The 15,799-nt window shown below is 39.9% G+C and overlaps 1 protein-coding gene across 2 annotated transcripts; it reads right to left on the bottom strand.

Annotated features, from left to right (window-relative positions):
- Window positions 1-1,829: 1,829 nt before the first annotated feature.
- Window positions 1,830-15,636, bottom strand: si:ch211-188c16.1 (uncharacterized protein LOC562677 homolog). Of its 2 annotated transcripts, none has more exons than XM_047156516.2 (20): window positions 15,489-15,636; window positions 12,185-13,061; window positions 11,514-11,705; window positions 10,608-11,049; window positions 9,755-9,870; window positions 9,610-9,632; window positions 9,473-9,513; window positions 9,298-9,348; window positions 8,081-8,228; window positions 7,132-7,291; window positions 6,494-6,617; window positions 5,961-5,995; window positions 5,764-5,827; window positions 5,626-5,660; window positions 5,460-5,523; window positions 4,586-4,684; window positions 3,746-3,759; window positions 3,528-3,561; window positions 3,264-3,344; window positions 1,830-2,267 (listed from the first exon to the last, which is right to left on the bottom strand). In XM_047156516.2, exons 1-19 carry the CDS (start codon window positions 15,567-15,569, stop codon window positions 3,272-3,274), a joined length of 2,673 nt encoding a protein of 890 aa, XP_047012472.1. In that variant the 5' UTR covers window positions 15,570-15,636; the 3' UTR covers window positions 1,830-2,267; window positions 3,264-3,271. The 2 variants fall into 2 exon arrangements, with proteins under 2 accessions (XP_047012472.1, XP_017328524.1); XM_017473035.3 differs by lacking the exon at window positions 15,489-15,636 and adding an exon at window positions 13,889-14,087.
- Between the last annotated feature and the right edge of the window lie 163 nt (window positions 15,637-15,799).

The following is a 15,799-nucleotide window of genomic DNA, read 5'->3' on the forward strand; positions in this document are numbered from 1 at the left end:
CTAACAGCGTTTAAAAATATAAACAAATAAAGTTCAGCGTAGAACTTCGAGTTGTGTGTGTGTGTAAAACTTTGGCTCTCACTTAGCTCTGAATGACTGCCAGCAATTTACATTGTGTGTGTGTGTGTGTTGGGGGCTGGGTGTTTTGCTTGTCACTTTAAAATGGTTTACCACCTCCTAATTGCAGATAATAGTCTTGGGCTACAGCGTTTCACAGTAAAATCTTAATTCAGTATGAACTGCTGCTATAAATTCCTTGTCATGTAAACCACAGATGATAAATACCAAATAACCTGGCAATGGCAGTACAAAAATGCAAGATTAGCCTTCAGTGATTACCCCAACCATGTCTAAATACCTTCTTTAGGTTCTCTGAAATATCATGTAGTGTATTCTAAGGACGATCATGTCATTATCCATCCCAGTTTAGCAGCTCTGAAGGCATCAGCATACAGTCCAATTTATAGAAAGTATATTACGCATGGCTAGAAAATGTAGCAGTGTATAGACTGTAGATAATCATTATGCTTTAGGCATTTATGGAGATGCATCACCATCAAGCTGAAAGTGCAGTAGATCCTGACCGCTCCAGTCCAGTTCTGAGAGAGGAAAGGATTTTATCTCATGGCGTGACTCCCGATCATCAGAGCAGCTCTGGAAGGTTCAATGTGGATACTCTAAAGATTTTCACTTCTTATAAGCAGTTTAACTCAAATCTTACACTTAATCCTGTATATAATTCCACCTGGATAGTTTAGATTTGTACCCAAGAGCTTCTGATGTGACACTGACTCTTGTCTTTCATCCCAGACCATTATTCCTAATATACTCCTAATGAACATCCTGTAAACACACTCAGTAATGTTTGTCTTTACTCTTCTACACCTGAATACTGAACTGATGTACCAGAGACATCACCTTGCAGCTCTCACCTGGTGTCCCACTGAAGCTTAGCAGGGTTGAGCCTGGTCAGTACCAGGATGGGAGACCTCCTGGGGAAAACTAAGGTTGCTGCTGGAAGTGGTATTAGTGAGGCCAGCAGGGGGCGCTCACACTGTGGTCTGTGTTGGGCCTAATGCCGCAGTACAGTGACAGGGACACTATACTGTAAAAACAGCACCGTGTTTCAGAGGAGACGTTAAAACGACGTCCTGATGCGTGTAATAAAGAGCAGGGGTACAAACCCCTGTGTCAGGATTTCTGTAAATCTGCTTCGTGCATTTTGTTAAAAGTTGAATCCACTTTCAAGTTATACGTCCATATGTATACGGTATACTTCGCCACGTACATCTTTGATTCTCGGACGTTTGACTTTTTACCCAACTGAGTGAACATTCTTATTCAGTCCAGAAACCAAGACACCATTTAATTCAGAGACAATACAACATTCTAATGTTCAGCAGCTCTGTGATGGCAGGAATAGAGATATCAAATCAAAATGCTGTTGCGCCATCTAGTGGTTATTTACCGTCATTTAGAGCAGGGGTTCTCAAACATTTTGTAGTGAGGGTCCTGTAAAATAAATTCCAGGGACCCTCTCTGAACATTTCTTTTTAAATGCATTCTATTTAAATGTGTACAATAATACTCTGCTTTATTTATTGGAGCCATAGCTCAAGTTGACATTTATTTATATATTTCCACACTAAAATATATATTATTTATTTATAAATAACAGATTAAAACCCAGCTAATTTAAGTGGCCAATCAAACAGACTAATAACAATAAGAACACAGTGATAAATATAATAAACTAATAACAGTGGATTCTAATTTCAACTGCGAGAACCTGAGACTTAAAGAGCAGAACCGAGGTCAAATATTTGTGTATATGAATCCATTTATTGTTTGCATTCATTCAGAAATGAGTTTTAATACAAACATACAAGAACACAAATGATGCCGAAACACTGCATCATGAACTGCATCATGAACAACAACAAAAAAAAGGTGTTCAAATGAAAACACAAAGGAAGGTCATACAAGATGGTGCAAAGTCTTCACAGCCCAAATGAGGTGCAACATTTAGACACAATATAATACACACCCATAAAGTGCTACGCCCGTCCGCATTCTTTTAGTAACGTGCTATTTAACTCTGCCTTCTTTTACACCTGAAGTTAAATCTCACACACACACACACACACACACACACACTTCTGGCTAGAAGAGTTCAGTGTTTAGTCGAACAGTCTGAAACATGTGCTGTAACAGCAGCAGTCAGGGAACTGGACTGTATTTCCTGAGTGCTAACAGGAGCCTGGAGTCTGTAACACAAGTGTAGAAAAGGTATCGTTTATATGAAAATAAGACAAAGACAAAATCATGTTATGACCAGTATGGAGTTCCAGTGGAGTTTGGTTTAACAGATTAGTAACAGAGCACACAGGTCTGGGTTCACATCCAGCAAAGAAACGAGCTATAAAATCCAACTGTAGACCCACACACACAATTAAGCGTCACTGCTGTAGTGAGAATTAACCACCACTTAAATATCATCTGATCAATTCTGGTCCATTCTTACTGATGCATATGGTAGAGGAGCTGCAAAATCGTACATACGGGATAAAGTCAGTAATGTACGAAGTGACCAGCTGTTGATTAGCATAATTACATGGTAGATGCACCCGGTACACCCAACATTTCCTTTTCCACCCCCGTTTAAAACACCCATATTCAAAATACAATCACTATACTACGACCACAACTTTGGTTTGATTTGGTTCTTACAGTAGCTCACAAGATTGGTCAGAAATATTTCAATATCTGATGTGATTGGTCGGTATACCATCAGTATCTGGTTTAATGGATCAGTAGTCTATAGTCTCTGGCGTGATTGGCCAAAATTCTTACGGTAGCTCACAAGAATGGTCAGAATTATTTCAATATCTGGTTAAATTGGTCAGTAGTCTTCAGTATCTGGCGTGATTGGTCAGAATTATTTCAATATCTGGTATATCTGGTGTGATTGGTCGGTATACCATAGTACGTGGTTTGATTGGGCAGTATTCTTACAGTAGCTCATATGATTAGTCAGAATTCTTTCAGTATATGGTTTGATTGGTAAGTATTCTTTCAGGACCGAATGGGATTGGTTGGAATTTTATTTGGTAGCAGATGGGTTTAAAAAAAAAAATAATAATAAATAACAATAATAATGAATTCACTATGGGGCTTCTGAGTGTGGATCTCTTGAAAGAGAACATAGAAACAATAATTGTTTAATTTTCAGTCAGATTTTGGATAAGGTTCTGAAAACAAACCTGACAGCTCAGAAAAAGTCGGCGTAGAGTTCAGGAGGTGGCAGCAGCTCGACGTCCGCGAAACTGAACTGGTCTTCCTCGCTAAAGAACAAATATTCAATGAAGAGACATTCACTGTAACTCTTGCATCCTTGCTTATTTCCTTAAATACACCAGGTCTCAAAAGCTTCATTTCAGATTGAAAGCTTTTTCTGCACATTATGGGTAAATCTACCAAAAGGCTTAAACTTCACGTAGCCCTCAGCCTTCCACACACATACTTACTCATATGGAGGCTCCTCCACGTCACACAGCAAACCTATCGGTAAACACACATGAAATAAGCTGATCAAGACCTTTAACCTTTGGGTGGTTATTTACGATCTCTGGACTATCCCACAATAAATCACCAAGTGTTCACATGCACATTTATAGAAGTTATACGCATGTACAAACATGGAAATACGCTGGTCAAAGCTCAAGCGAAAACAAATTAGACTTACCTGGATCGTTAATGCTGCAAAACCATAAACACAAATATTAGCATATTTAGATGAATTACAGTAACCTTGTGTCTGCATTACAACAAATTAATAACGTAGCCTCCAGTTCGAGTCACGCGAGTCTGCTCCGTCTAGTTTCTTACAGTCGAAAGGCAGTAGCCGAACCCTATCGACTACTGTGTAGTATATAGATATTGCTAGACTCCTGGCTAACAGATAAAGCACTACAAAGCCAATATGGTGGGCACAGCTCTACTCACAGTCAGTACGTTTACATGGACAACAATAATTCAAAATCAAACCGATTAAGTCGATACTCAGATTAAGAAACTACCATGTAAACAGCGATTTTTGAGTACCATAACGAAGATGAACTGTACGTCGATACGTGAAGTTCTGGAGGGACGTCGGACGGCGTGGCGTGGGGACGTAATGACGTGTGACGTTAATCGCTCTATGTTCTATAACATGTAAAACATGAACATGAAAGGAATCTTCTAAAAGCGACTCATGATCAGAATATTATACGTCTTATTCAGAATAAGGTCAATGATTAGATTACTGCTGTCCATGTAAACGTAGTCAAGTAGTACCAAAAACCTGTAAGGGTAATAAACCTGGGGTATTGTTCGACCTCCGCTTTTGGCTCCAAGTTTGGTTCCTTAAACTAATAAATTGGGTCTGATACAACACTATGAATTCTCTTTTTCTTTTCTTTTTTTTAAAAATTATATCATAAGTTCTTCCCATCACCAGAATCAAAGCTCTGAGTTACCAATGGAGAAGAAGGGTTGCTCCATATTAAAAATACAGCTGAAAATCTGAGTGAGTATACTGTACTTGGTGGAAATCGCGTCTGTGATTTCCGCTCCAGTGTTCAGGTCATCTTTGGTGTTCTGGAAGAAAACTGCAAGCTTCTGGAGAGCTTCATGATTCACTCTGGGAACAAATACACACGTGTATGCGTTTGTTTTCCAATCATTGTGAGGCATTTTCACAATTTCTTCAGTTAAAGCACACTACAACTTCACCCTCAGAACTGAAAGAGTCATTTGAATATTAACGGAGTTGCTGATTCATCCGGTTAACCGCTAGGAGAAGGGAAACACATCTGCGGCGTAACTAAGTATTGTTTTTTTCCACTGTGATTAAACTTTCCTCTTGCTGGTGGTGGTGCACGTGCTTGTGGTTGACATGGAATACAGAGGAAAAACCCTTTACACAGCAAAAGCTTTACTGAATACCAGCGCATTTGTTTCAGCCTGGAGCCCTGCTGTAGCAACACGCATCCAAACTTCACAAAGCTTCTGTCAAGAGACTTGGAGTGAAAATATAATTGAATTACGTGATCATAGTGACCGTGTACGCTTCTGATAATCTGACAGCCTGGACGGTTACACCATAAGAACAAAAGTTTCACCAACGTGCGTTTTCCGAACATCCCGTTCCATAACTTTGCTGTTATAATATCAGTCACTCTTGCTGGGACTGCAACCTCACAACTGAACTTGGGACACTTGGGCTGTGAGACAGCAACGCTACCCCGCTTCACCCCCACGCTGCCCTACCAAAATAGTGATTTCAGCATTCAAATACCTGTGCACATGCCTTATTAAAACCCAACCTGCTGATTAAAAATGCTTCCACCTGCCCACTAGTTCTCTATAAAGCCCATGATTCAGTGCAGCATGATTTAATAATTCAGTAAGCTTACTGTGAGGGAACGTCTTCCACGCAGTCGGCACTCTGAGCATGGTGATTAGTGGGAAAAGCATTAACTAGAACAAAAACGGGTGAGAACACGATGATTATTTAAGAGCGCACAGACAGATCATAGCAAAGGAAACAACTCCGAGCAGAAAGAGAAAGACACAACTCACACATCTCGGGCATTGAGACCGCTCTGTTTGGACACCTGGACAAACCGGGAAGGGGGGGAGAGGGTTTAGAATAAACACTTTATCCTAAATATAAAAACGCAGATGAATAACAGCATCTGGGATTCATCTCTAACGTACATGTTCTCTGATAAATGAGACCGGGTTTCATCCTCGCCGGTCCACTCCTCACTGTCATCAGTGACTGCAGCAGAGGTTATAAAGAGACACGAGATGTGTTAAAAACCAGACCAGCACTACTAGATTGTCAAGAATCTGTGTGGCTGGTTTCATTATAATTAACACACATATACGCATGCAGACACGACGGGACTTACAGCTGCTTGTGAGAATCGGGTTGTAATGTGAAGACCTGCAAAGTTGCAAATGGAGTTAGCGGTGTGATCGTGGCTTCTGTGCAGTAGAAAAATCTCGTCACTGACTTTCGAATCTCTGCTAAGTAAAACCAGCCGAAATGACCGCATTTCCGTTCCTGCACATTTACACTGCACCCTAAAGTAAAATATACTGTATGCAAAAGCTCAGCAGGAAGTCTCAAATGCTATATTGGAAAACTTGCAGCACTGCTATCAAATACATCCTCAAACTCATCCTCTCTCATTTGTCCTGAAGACCTTCCTGTGGTGGAAAACTTGGACTGAATCAGACATGAATTGAATCAGTACTGAAGTGTATCAAATCACTACGTATTACTGTATCATTTAAGTAGAGTATTGTACAGTACACTATTCAGACGTGCATCATATTGTCTGAAAGAGGGAGATTCACAACCCCAGTGGTGTTTTAATAAAGTGTACATATCAGTAGAATGGTAGTGTGTGTGTGTGTGTGGCTGTGGCCGATCCTCCACCTGCTACTGAGACTGAGTGTGTCACCCTCGACGTGCCCTCTCCCGATAGCTTGAGAGGCTCGTTTCCCCAACTCCAACATCTCCTTCATATTCAACTCCACATTCATCACTGAAATATAGCCATCTATACACACACACACACACACACACACACACACACACACGTTACGCCATTTCACGCCAAACACACTGCACAGTAATAGAAGATGCACATGAGATGGTTGTTAAAACGTACACAGCGTGGTTTTGATTACATATTAAAGAAAATGCTACAGATTCACCACAAGGGGGGGTATTAACCCTCAACACCAATCAATCAATGATTCTGAATTTGTCTGCTTGACTTTACTGTGTTTTTGCGACATACTTTTTTTGATGATTAAATGGGGTTTATTTTGGGAAATAAGTGGCAAGCTATTTCATTAATAGTAACATCAGAACCTCATTTGAACCCATTTGGGTGCGAGATTGATTTACCTCGTTTTCCACCCATTTGCCAACTTCCACCCGATATCTAATTCTTCCCAATTATATCACGACAGCTACTGTAAGGTTGTGGAGAACATGGAGCTGTAATCGAGGGCAACTGTATTAAAGAGCCTCGGTGTAGGTGTGGTTTTTCAGCATGGCCTCCTTACACTTGTTCTGCGAGTCTCTGGCAAGCCATTTGCCCTTGGGGCAGTTGGTGGTGCGGATGATGCTGACCGTGTCTCCGGTCTTCACCTGCAGGTCATGTTTGCGCAGTTTGCTGTCCAGCAGCACGCGAGCATGATACATGGGCTCCTCCTGTCCGGTGATCTACTGGGGCAGAGGGAGAACTGAGAGCAGCAAAGTAATATGCCATCTGCACAAACTCTAGATCAGGGGTGTCCAATCTTATCCGGAAAGTACCGGTGTGGTGCAGAACCCTGGCTCCTTCCACCATCATTTAGAAAAACTAAACATTTAACCTGCCGTATGTTCTTTTCTTTTATTTAATCAAAGCACTTCAGCTACAGTTTTTATCCTTATAGTCACCAGTAAAACCAACAGGAAGGAAAACAAAATATGTCAATAACCATCCATGGCTTCAAAACAATAAATTAAAAACTCTTCGAATCTTCCATCAATAGTAATAACAGCACAGACTACAGAAGAGCAAATGAAAATGAATACAGAACAAGGAATGAGACATAGTCAAGCGTGAACATTGCTGCAGCTTTTGAGCACTGAAAAGCCTCGAGTAATTCAAAAGGACTTGAAAACGGATGCCGAGCCTGCTTTGCTGCTTGACAGGTAATAATTTAGATTTTTCTGGTGTACTTTGTTATCCTTGGAAAAATGTGTCATCCTCACAAAGACATGACACACAACACAGCTAGTTAGATTTAAAAAAAAAAAAAAGAGAGAAAAACCCTCACTCGGATGTCCGTGTACAACTGTGAGCGCTGTTTGCTTGGATGTAGCTACAAAAGGACTGATAGAAGTGGGTGGGTTGAGTGTTTAAAAATTAAACAGATCCCCAACACCAATCAAACCAGTTATAAGACATTGTGATAAGTCTCACAAAAGCACAAATGACTGGATCTCCGCCACAGAATCACTCACTTTAAACTTCTTTTTCATCTCATTTTCCTTTTTCTCCTTCTCTTTCTGCTCCTTCTTCTCTCGCTCCAGACGCTGCTTCTCTCTCTTCCGCGCCTCTTTCTCTTCGTGGTGGTCGGGGCTCGAGCGCTCCTTCCTGACAGATGCAGCACTATGACGATAGTACACATAAAGGTAAGTATCTCATATTATAAACATTGAATGTAAGATAACCGGAACTAACTTGCGCCAGACACTGCACAACATTAAAGAGGACTTTAAATGGACAAAAGGTTTGACATGATGTTCTTTAATAAAAAATAAATAGGAAAATAATCTATACAGCTATAATAATATGTACAAGACTTAATAATGTACCGTGTATTTTTTACAGAGAAACAAGTGTAAACTATTCCCCGTGTCAGAAAGCATAAAGTGACCGCTTTACTTCTGACACTGGAGACTCCTTCCGTGTCACCATTTCAATTACACCGCGTTTAAAAATGAAAAAATAATCTATTCATGTGGAGTGGCTACTATAAAAGTCCATGTGTGCGTTGTTACTATAGAAACAATAACATATTAGGAAGAGGACATTAATATTTGCAGCTGCACTGCTGTCAGAGCTCCTGACAGATAGATATAAAAAAAACAAAAATTCTAGAAAAACACCTTCTGACCAATTAGAATCAAGACTTCAATCACATTGCAGTATCATTTGCAATATTTAACATACTTATACAGGTATTTGCATTATAGTGAAGATGCTGTATTGGTAGGCAGTGGTGTTGGACAGCTTTTGCACATCAGGAACAGCTTTATATTAGTGTATAGTGTTGTAATGTACTGTACTCAGGGAAACCACTTGACCAATCCCCAACTCTAGATAGATGACAGATAGCACATGCGGAGAGGTCTTCGGTGTACAGCGAAAGGGTTTGTGTAGAGAAGCCAGAACGGTTTTTCTCTTAACAGCAAACATTTTGCAAAAACTCCCATCTGGAGGGAATTTATTACTACATTACATGAATGCAGCTTCGCTCGTTTCTTGCACTCAGTGGTGGCACTTGCAGACGGTTGGTTGGACCAGGAGGAGTTAGTATGAAGCATCTTTAGTCGGACTTGCGATGACTTGAGCAAGTGACTTAAACCACTTCCCACCTCAGCGGGAAAATATTTTGATGGAAAGCCATCATTGTTTTTTTTTTGTTTTTTTCAAATCCATGACTAAAGTGTAGTACCTGTCCCAGACAGCAGGAGTCACAACACTGGGCTCAGAATTCATACCCGTCCTGCGGGTAAATGAGATACAATTTTTAAATAAGGGTCGGTTTAAAAACAGAACAATTAAAGTACATCGGACTGTTAAATCGATAGATTTCTAGAGACACAATCACGGCAACAAATGCTTCATACCACTGTGCAGCATGCCATACACTTTTACGTGTTTCCTCCTTCTGTGATAAAAAAAAGAAGAATTGTTAAAACAAAGAAGTACCTCACCTCTGATCACGTATGTGTTCAAATAAGAATATGAATGCAACCCGACTCACCCCAGGGGACTCGGCATAGGGATCTGAAAACACAAGCATAAATCATTTAAGACAAATGATGTCAGGTCAAGCACCTGTTTAGGTTATTATCATTATTAACAGATCTTTCAGCCCCTTAAGGATTATTATTGGCCTCAGCACTTACTCTTTGGAGCTCCTTTCCGTTTGCGGGAGTTTTGCCCAAAACTGAATTTGCTGATTGACTCCACCTCTTCGTAGACATTGTCACAGACTTCGTAATTATCGTCCCGCTGGTTGATGCTGAAACAAAAACCGACCTCGCAATGTATACACTCTCTAACCAGTATGGGAACTGCTATCTCAGTGCTGATCTAGGATCATTTTTCAAGATATTTAAGAGTTTACCAGCACATTCAAGCATAACACAAATATCGAGCTTAAAACGTTCCTTTATCACATAGCTGTAGCTAATTTTAGGTCCCGATTCCATTAAAGGAGGCGTGGCTTCAGTGCCTGTCAGTAACAGTGAAAGAAGTGTGGCCTTTACACTCATCAAACCCACTGAAAAAGGTGTGGTCTCTGTGTGTTAGTCCTAGGTCAAGGAGGTATGGCCTCAATGTCAGTCTGTCCCAGTGATAGAGGTGTGGCTTCTGTGCTCGAGTGTCCCAGTGACTCTTTAAAATGTTATTGTTTGCACAACACAGAAATCGCAAAAATAATCACATCAAATCCAAATCAATTTGGCTATAAACGGTATCAAATTAAAGCACAGGCTACCGTAAATTCTTATACATCAATGCTCATTAAGATGCAAATCATACAGTGTAATGCAGAAGAAAAAAAAAACACTAATTAATGAATATAATTATATGGACATCCCAAATCTGAAATACTCCAACATGTAACATTTAAAAAAAAAAAAAAAAAAAAAAAAAAAAGGGAAGAACAACAACAGATGTGCATACTAAGAGACTTTGCTAAAGACTTTTCGTTTGCTACCTAGCAGAGGAAGTGAACATAAGGAGATGGAAACATACCTTGGTTCAGATGGAAGTTCACTGCTGATGAAGGAATCGGTCAGTATGTTCTGAGGACAGGTCATCGAGATCTCGCCAGTCACAGCTTCCAACAGCTGAGCTTCGAGTGCTGCGATTGATCGTGAATCAGCCCCATGCCCTAAACTGGTTCCCTGCAGATTACCATCATTACCAGGTTCTGCGGGACCTGTGACATACTTCTGGATCACATCCTTCTGAAGATTGCCATCACTCGCCTCGTCAGGCCCTGGTGGTGGGGCACTAAAGTCTGCAGCCTCCATCTCCAGCGCAGTGAGATTTATTACATTGGTGTTTAACGCTTCTAATACAGAACTGGCAAAATCTAGGAAGTGAGGAGCATCAAACTGAGGAGGAGGAAGTATTGGAGTATTCTCAGCAGCCACATCTTCAGCAGCTATACCGCCTGAACCAGGACCCAGGTCTGAAACGACAAAAACATTCAGAACTGTTCCTACAGTAGTGTAGTTTTTTTTTTTTTCATACAACATCAAGGACATTTGGTTATGAGGAATTAATATGGAGCATAATAACTATCGATGGAGACCTCAACACCTAATTTGGGTGAAACTTTTATCCTTACAACTGAAACAGGATACAACCAAGCAGTTGAGGATTAAGGGCCTTGTTTAAAAACCCAACCACAGCAGCTTGGTAGTGCTAGGATTTGAGCTCACAACCCTCTGGTAAGAAGCAGACATGCTTCGCCACTGAGCTACTACACGTCCTCATTATCATCATCTCCATCTTAAGCTACACCTCATTGCTAACCACATTTTCACAAACCACACAGCAAATCACCCCAAAGACAATACCTCTAGATTTTAAACCCCAATAACCCATTGATTAAACAAACTCTGGTTCGTCTTCCTCAGATCAACAACTTACTCATGGTGGCTTCTTCAGTTGTATTTTCCCGCTTATGGGTCCTGTAAGCACTCAAATCGACATGTGGTGGTCTCATCGGTTTCACGGGTAAGGGACACAGCGATGTCATCTCTGGTAGGGCTTTAACGAGAGGAGGGACAAGGGCACCAGGCTGTACTGGCTTCACATCACCATTCAGGTGCAAAACGGGTCCTGGTCATAAAATAATAATAATAGTATAGAAGAATAGTAAAGCATGCTTTTTGAGTCATTTACAATCTGACTGGAATTTAGAGCTTGGAAATGCAATCCTAGAATACCCTTTATTATGCCCAAGGATATTTTGATATTGCATAAAATATGACATGATTAAAGAAAGAAGAATTATTTTACTTGATACCTTTTAAATCACTGGAAAGCTTTTTTAAATAAATAAATAAATATATATATATATATATATATATATATATATATATATATATATATATATATATATATATATATATATATATATATATATATATATATATATATATATATATATATATATACACACATACACACACACACACACACACACACATATATATACACAGCAGAAAGACATTACCGTGCTTTTAGTTATCTATTAACTAAACCAACTCCTCCTCCACTCCAGATACCAGAGATATAGCTCCATTTGGTCAACTTACCATGGTTTATACCATTGGCTTGTGGTAGATTTCGGGCAGTGAGGGTTGGCGAGTTAGCAGATCGATATCCTGACCGCAGAGACGAAGATTCATCATCACACTGAAGGTTTTCACACTCCACAGGAGGAGGAGGGCTCCCTGTCGGTCCTTTACTGGAGTAGAAGCTCTTGGGTCGGGTATAGACTAGAAGGTTCTTGGGCGAGAACCTTTTCTTGGCTCTCTCCAGAGTGCTGAGGACGTGAGGAATGCTACCCCCATTTGATGGATCTTCGGCTGTCGGCGATGGTGTTGATGGCTGATCTGGGCTCGGACAGGAAGACCCCGGGTTTGACCCCCCGTTGTGGTGGCTAAATCCGTTCCCCACGGTGTAATGTTCAGACTGTGGCTTGCTGCTTTCAGGATGTTCTGCATTTTCCAAAATGTCTTTAATGGACTTGGAAAACTTAGCGGGCCTGAACGGCGTCGGCATGGCCTTCTTCTTGCACTTGATTGGTGACGTGACCAGCTTGGAGGAAGCAGTGGCCTCCTGCTTTGGATTGTTAGAAGAGGCGGTAGAGGACGCAGGCAGCACAAGAGGCAAGTGACGATCTTTGAGAGAGCGTCTAGCAACACCACTTCCAACGCCATTAGCGGCAGGTGGGAAAAAACAAGACGCCATAGCACTGGGCCATTTGCCTGATAGCATCTTTTGATCATCTCTTAAGTTAAAGTGTGGAATGGCAGGATTTTTGTCCTCCACAGAGGAAACAGTTACAGAACCGGCACGACTTGCTGTAGGTAGAAAGCGTTTTGGTTTTTCCAGAACTACAGGCCTATCTTTCAGCTGGCTCCCCTCCTGAAACTTAGCCCGGAGGGACTTGAAATCAATGGCAGCCTCCTGTGGTGGGTTCAAAACAGCAGAAATGCCACTTTAGAGCTTCATTAAAGCTTTATTAAAATGTTACTTTTCTATTTGCAGTGTTTGAAATTTTAAATAAAAAAACAACATATAGTTAGGGTTTCCCTCTGTGTTGTGTGATGACTGAAACTGAAGTGCCAAATGTGTTCTCTCAGTGGAGTTTGTTTGTGCGTCATACAAACATCCAATCCTTATCAGATCACCACATTTACACGACTATCACATACCTAGTTGCTGATTCGACTAAAAATTAGCTGGAAATTTGAAATTACAAGCCATACAGCGCCAAAAAGATGGAAAAGCATACTTCTGCATGGAGGAAACCTCATAAATTGCTCCAAGTGTAGCCTTCAATAGGTATTACATCTTTCATACAAACCTCTTTAATTAATAGGCCTACAGCGGTCCAAAGAAACGCAAGGTAATATCCTAATCATATTTTTTCCACAACAACGAATAGGAGTGAAACCCAGTGTAACATTTTCAAAGCTATAATAGTGATCAATTTCAAAAGGAATCCATGGCCACAAAGAGATTTAAGAAAGAAGGAAAGAAGGAAAGAAAGAAAGAAAGAAAGAAAGAAAGAGAAAAATATAAAAATGAACATCAAACAAATATTATAGTTTTGAGCATAATAATGTGTGAAAATATGAACTATGTACATAGTTTTGACCCTGGTTGATTAGTAAACAGATAACTCAACAGTTGAAAACAATAAAATAGTAAGTGTGTAAGCAGGTCAATCAGCCTGAAAAACAAAAACATATCATCTTAACGCTTTAAGAACCAAATGCTTGTAAGCTTACCATTTTTATTTCCACTCTTCATATACTAATGACAATGATGACTATAATAATAATAATAATATTAATAATAATAATAATAATCAGAGTTTGGGTGAGAAGGTCACACCGCCTCTGCGTCTTCACGAACAAACCACTCAACACTCGTGCACGCGCTCATTCGTCTCCAATTAATGCGCGTGCGTCATGGCAGTCCCGTGAACGCGCATTGCAACCGTGCACGGCGGAAAGTGTTGGGGTTTGATTTCGTTATCTTTCCACAGTTTGAGTAAAAAAATAAACAAACAAAACCTATTTTTTCCCCTCAAATAGTTACGATAAAACGACGTGTACACAGTTTTACTTCTAGCACAGCGTGTCAGTCAGAACAGACATTTTTGGTGATTTCACTGAATCGGATCATTTGGATCCTCACCAACACGAGTCGACTCTTTCGGCTCTCAAACAGCTGATTGTCATTTTTCGCTCTAAACTGGACAGTTTGCGAAATTATGAGCAGTGATGGTTCCTGTTTGTTTCATGTAATCTTACTGTGTATTTTGATTAACAAAGTAATATTACTTTTTTTAAAAAAATAAATAATAACTATTTAAGTAAAAGCAGCAAAACACGACTCACCATTCACAGTAATGAACAACTCGGATGTTGAAAACAGGTTTCCATAGAATCATTTTATTTGACTCAAACTGCAAGATTAATGACGAAAGAATGTTTGGGTAAAAAAAAAAAAAAAAAAAGGTCAACATACAGTATGCTCTCGGTAATTCACCCAAATGAGCCGCCTCAAAGAGTCGACACACCACTAAAGTTTATTAGCATAATAAGCTAATACAGTATGTGTCATCATAGATGCATAGAAATTGTAGACATGTCGCACCTTGCTGTTTTACATTTATTTTAAAAAAATGATTATCCACTTAGAATTAAATGTGCAGGAAGAGTTTATTGAAGAACTAATGACCACCAGACAAAACAGCAAACCCTGTTGAAAAAAAACAACAACAATAGAAACATCACAGAAATTCTAATGGTTTCCACTACAAATACAATTAGAAACTGTCAGCTAACCATTAAAACCATTAACCTTATTGGTTCTTACTGGTATCCACTAGATATTACATGGCACCAACAGAAGGCAACAAATTACCAGTAGAGACCCACAGGGACCATTACAGTTTCCATTAAAACCAATGCAATTCCCGTTAAAACCATTAAAACCAATACAATTCCCATTATAAATATGACAAATTCTATAAGGGTTTCTATTGTTTGTTTGTTTGTTTGTTTTTCAGCAGTAGAAGTTGTTGAAAGAGTTGGTTGCTTTGCCAAAAACCTTGTCATGCTCGATAAAACTATAAGAAATGTATCAACCCGAAAGTTACAGCTTTACCCCTGACTGTTACAAAGTGCTGACACTGGAGACTCCTTCCATTAAACTGTTAAATAAACATTGTCTTACAGAAAACTCCTCATTGATCACAACAGTTCCACCATACAAATCCCCGTGTAAGACGTTACTATGGAAACTTCGTGCATTAATATAAAGCTGTCATTTGCAGCTGCATTATTGTCTGAGCTGCTGTTAAAGAAAATTAATCAATACCTTCTGACCAATCAGAATCCAGAACTCAGCTTTGCTTGAAGACACTGATGCATTTACACTTACTCTATATACGACACACATGCGTAAAGCACATCTCAGACCTGAGTGTTGAGCACCTTGATGCTTGCATTTGTATATATGAATAATCCCTAACTGAATAAGATGTGTGAGCAGACAGTGTTAACAGAGGTTTAGATATTTTGCCACACTATTGGTTTGCAGTCAAGCCAAAGCACCTGAAACGTCCCACTTTACACAATGCTAGCTAAATGCAAATTTCATTTCGAAACCGTTGTGTGTGGATGTGTTGC

Source organism: Ictalurus punctatus, chromosome 7 (genome assembly GCF_001660625.3).
Source record: "Ictalurus punctatus breed USDA103 chromosome 7, Coco_2.0, whole genome shotgun sequence".
Classification (NCBI taxonomy): Eukaryota; Metazoa; Chordata; class Actinopteri; order Siluriformes; family Ictaluridae; genus Ictalurus; species Ictalurus punctatus.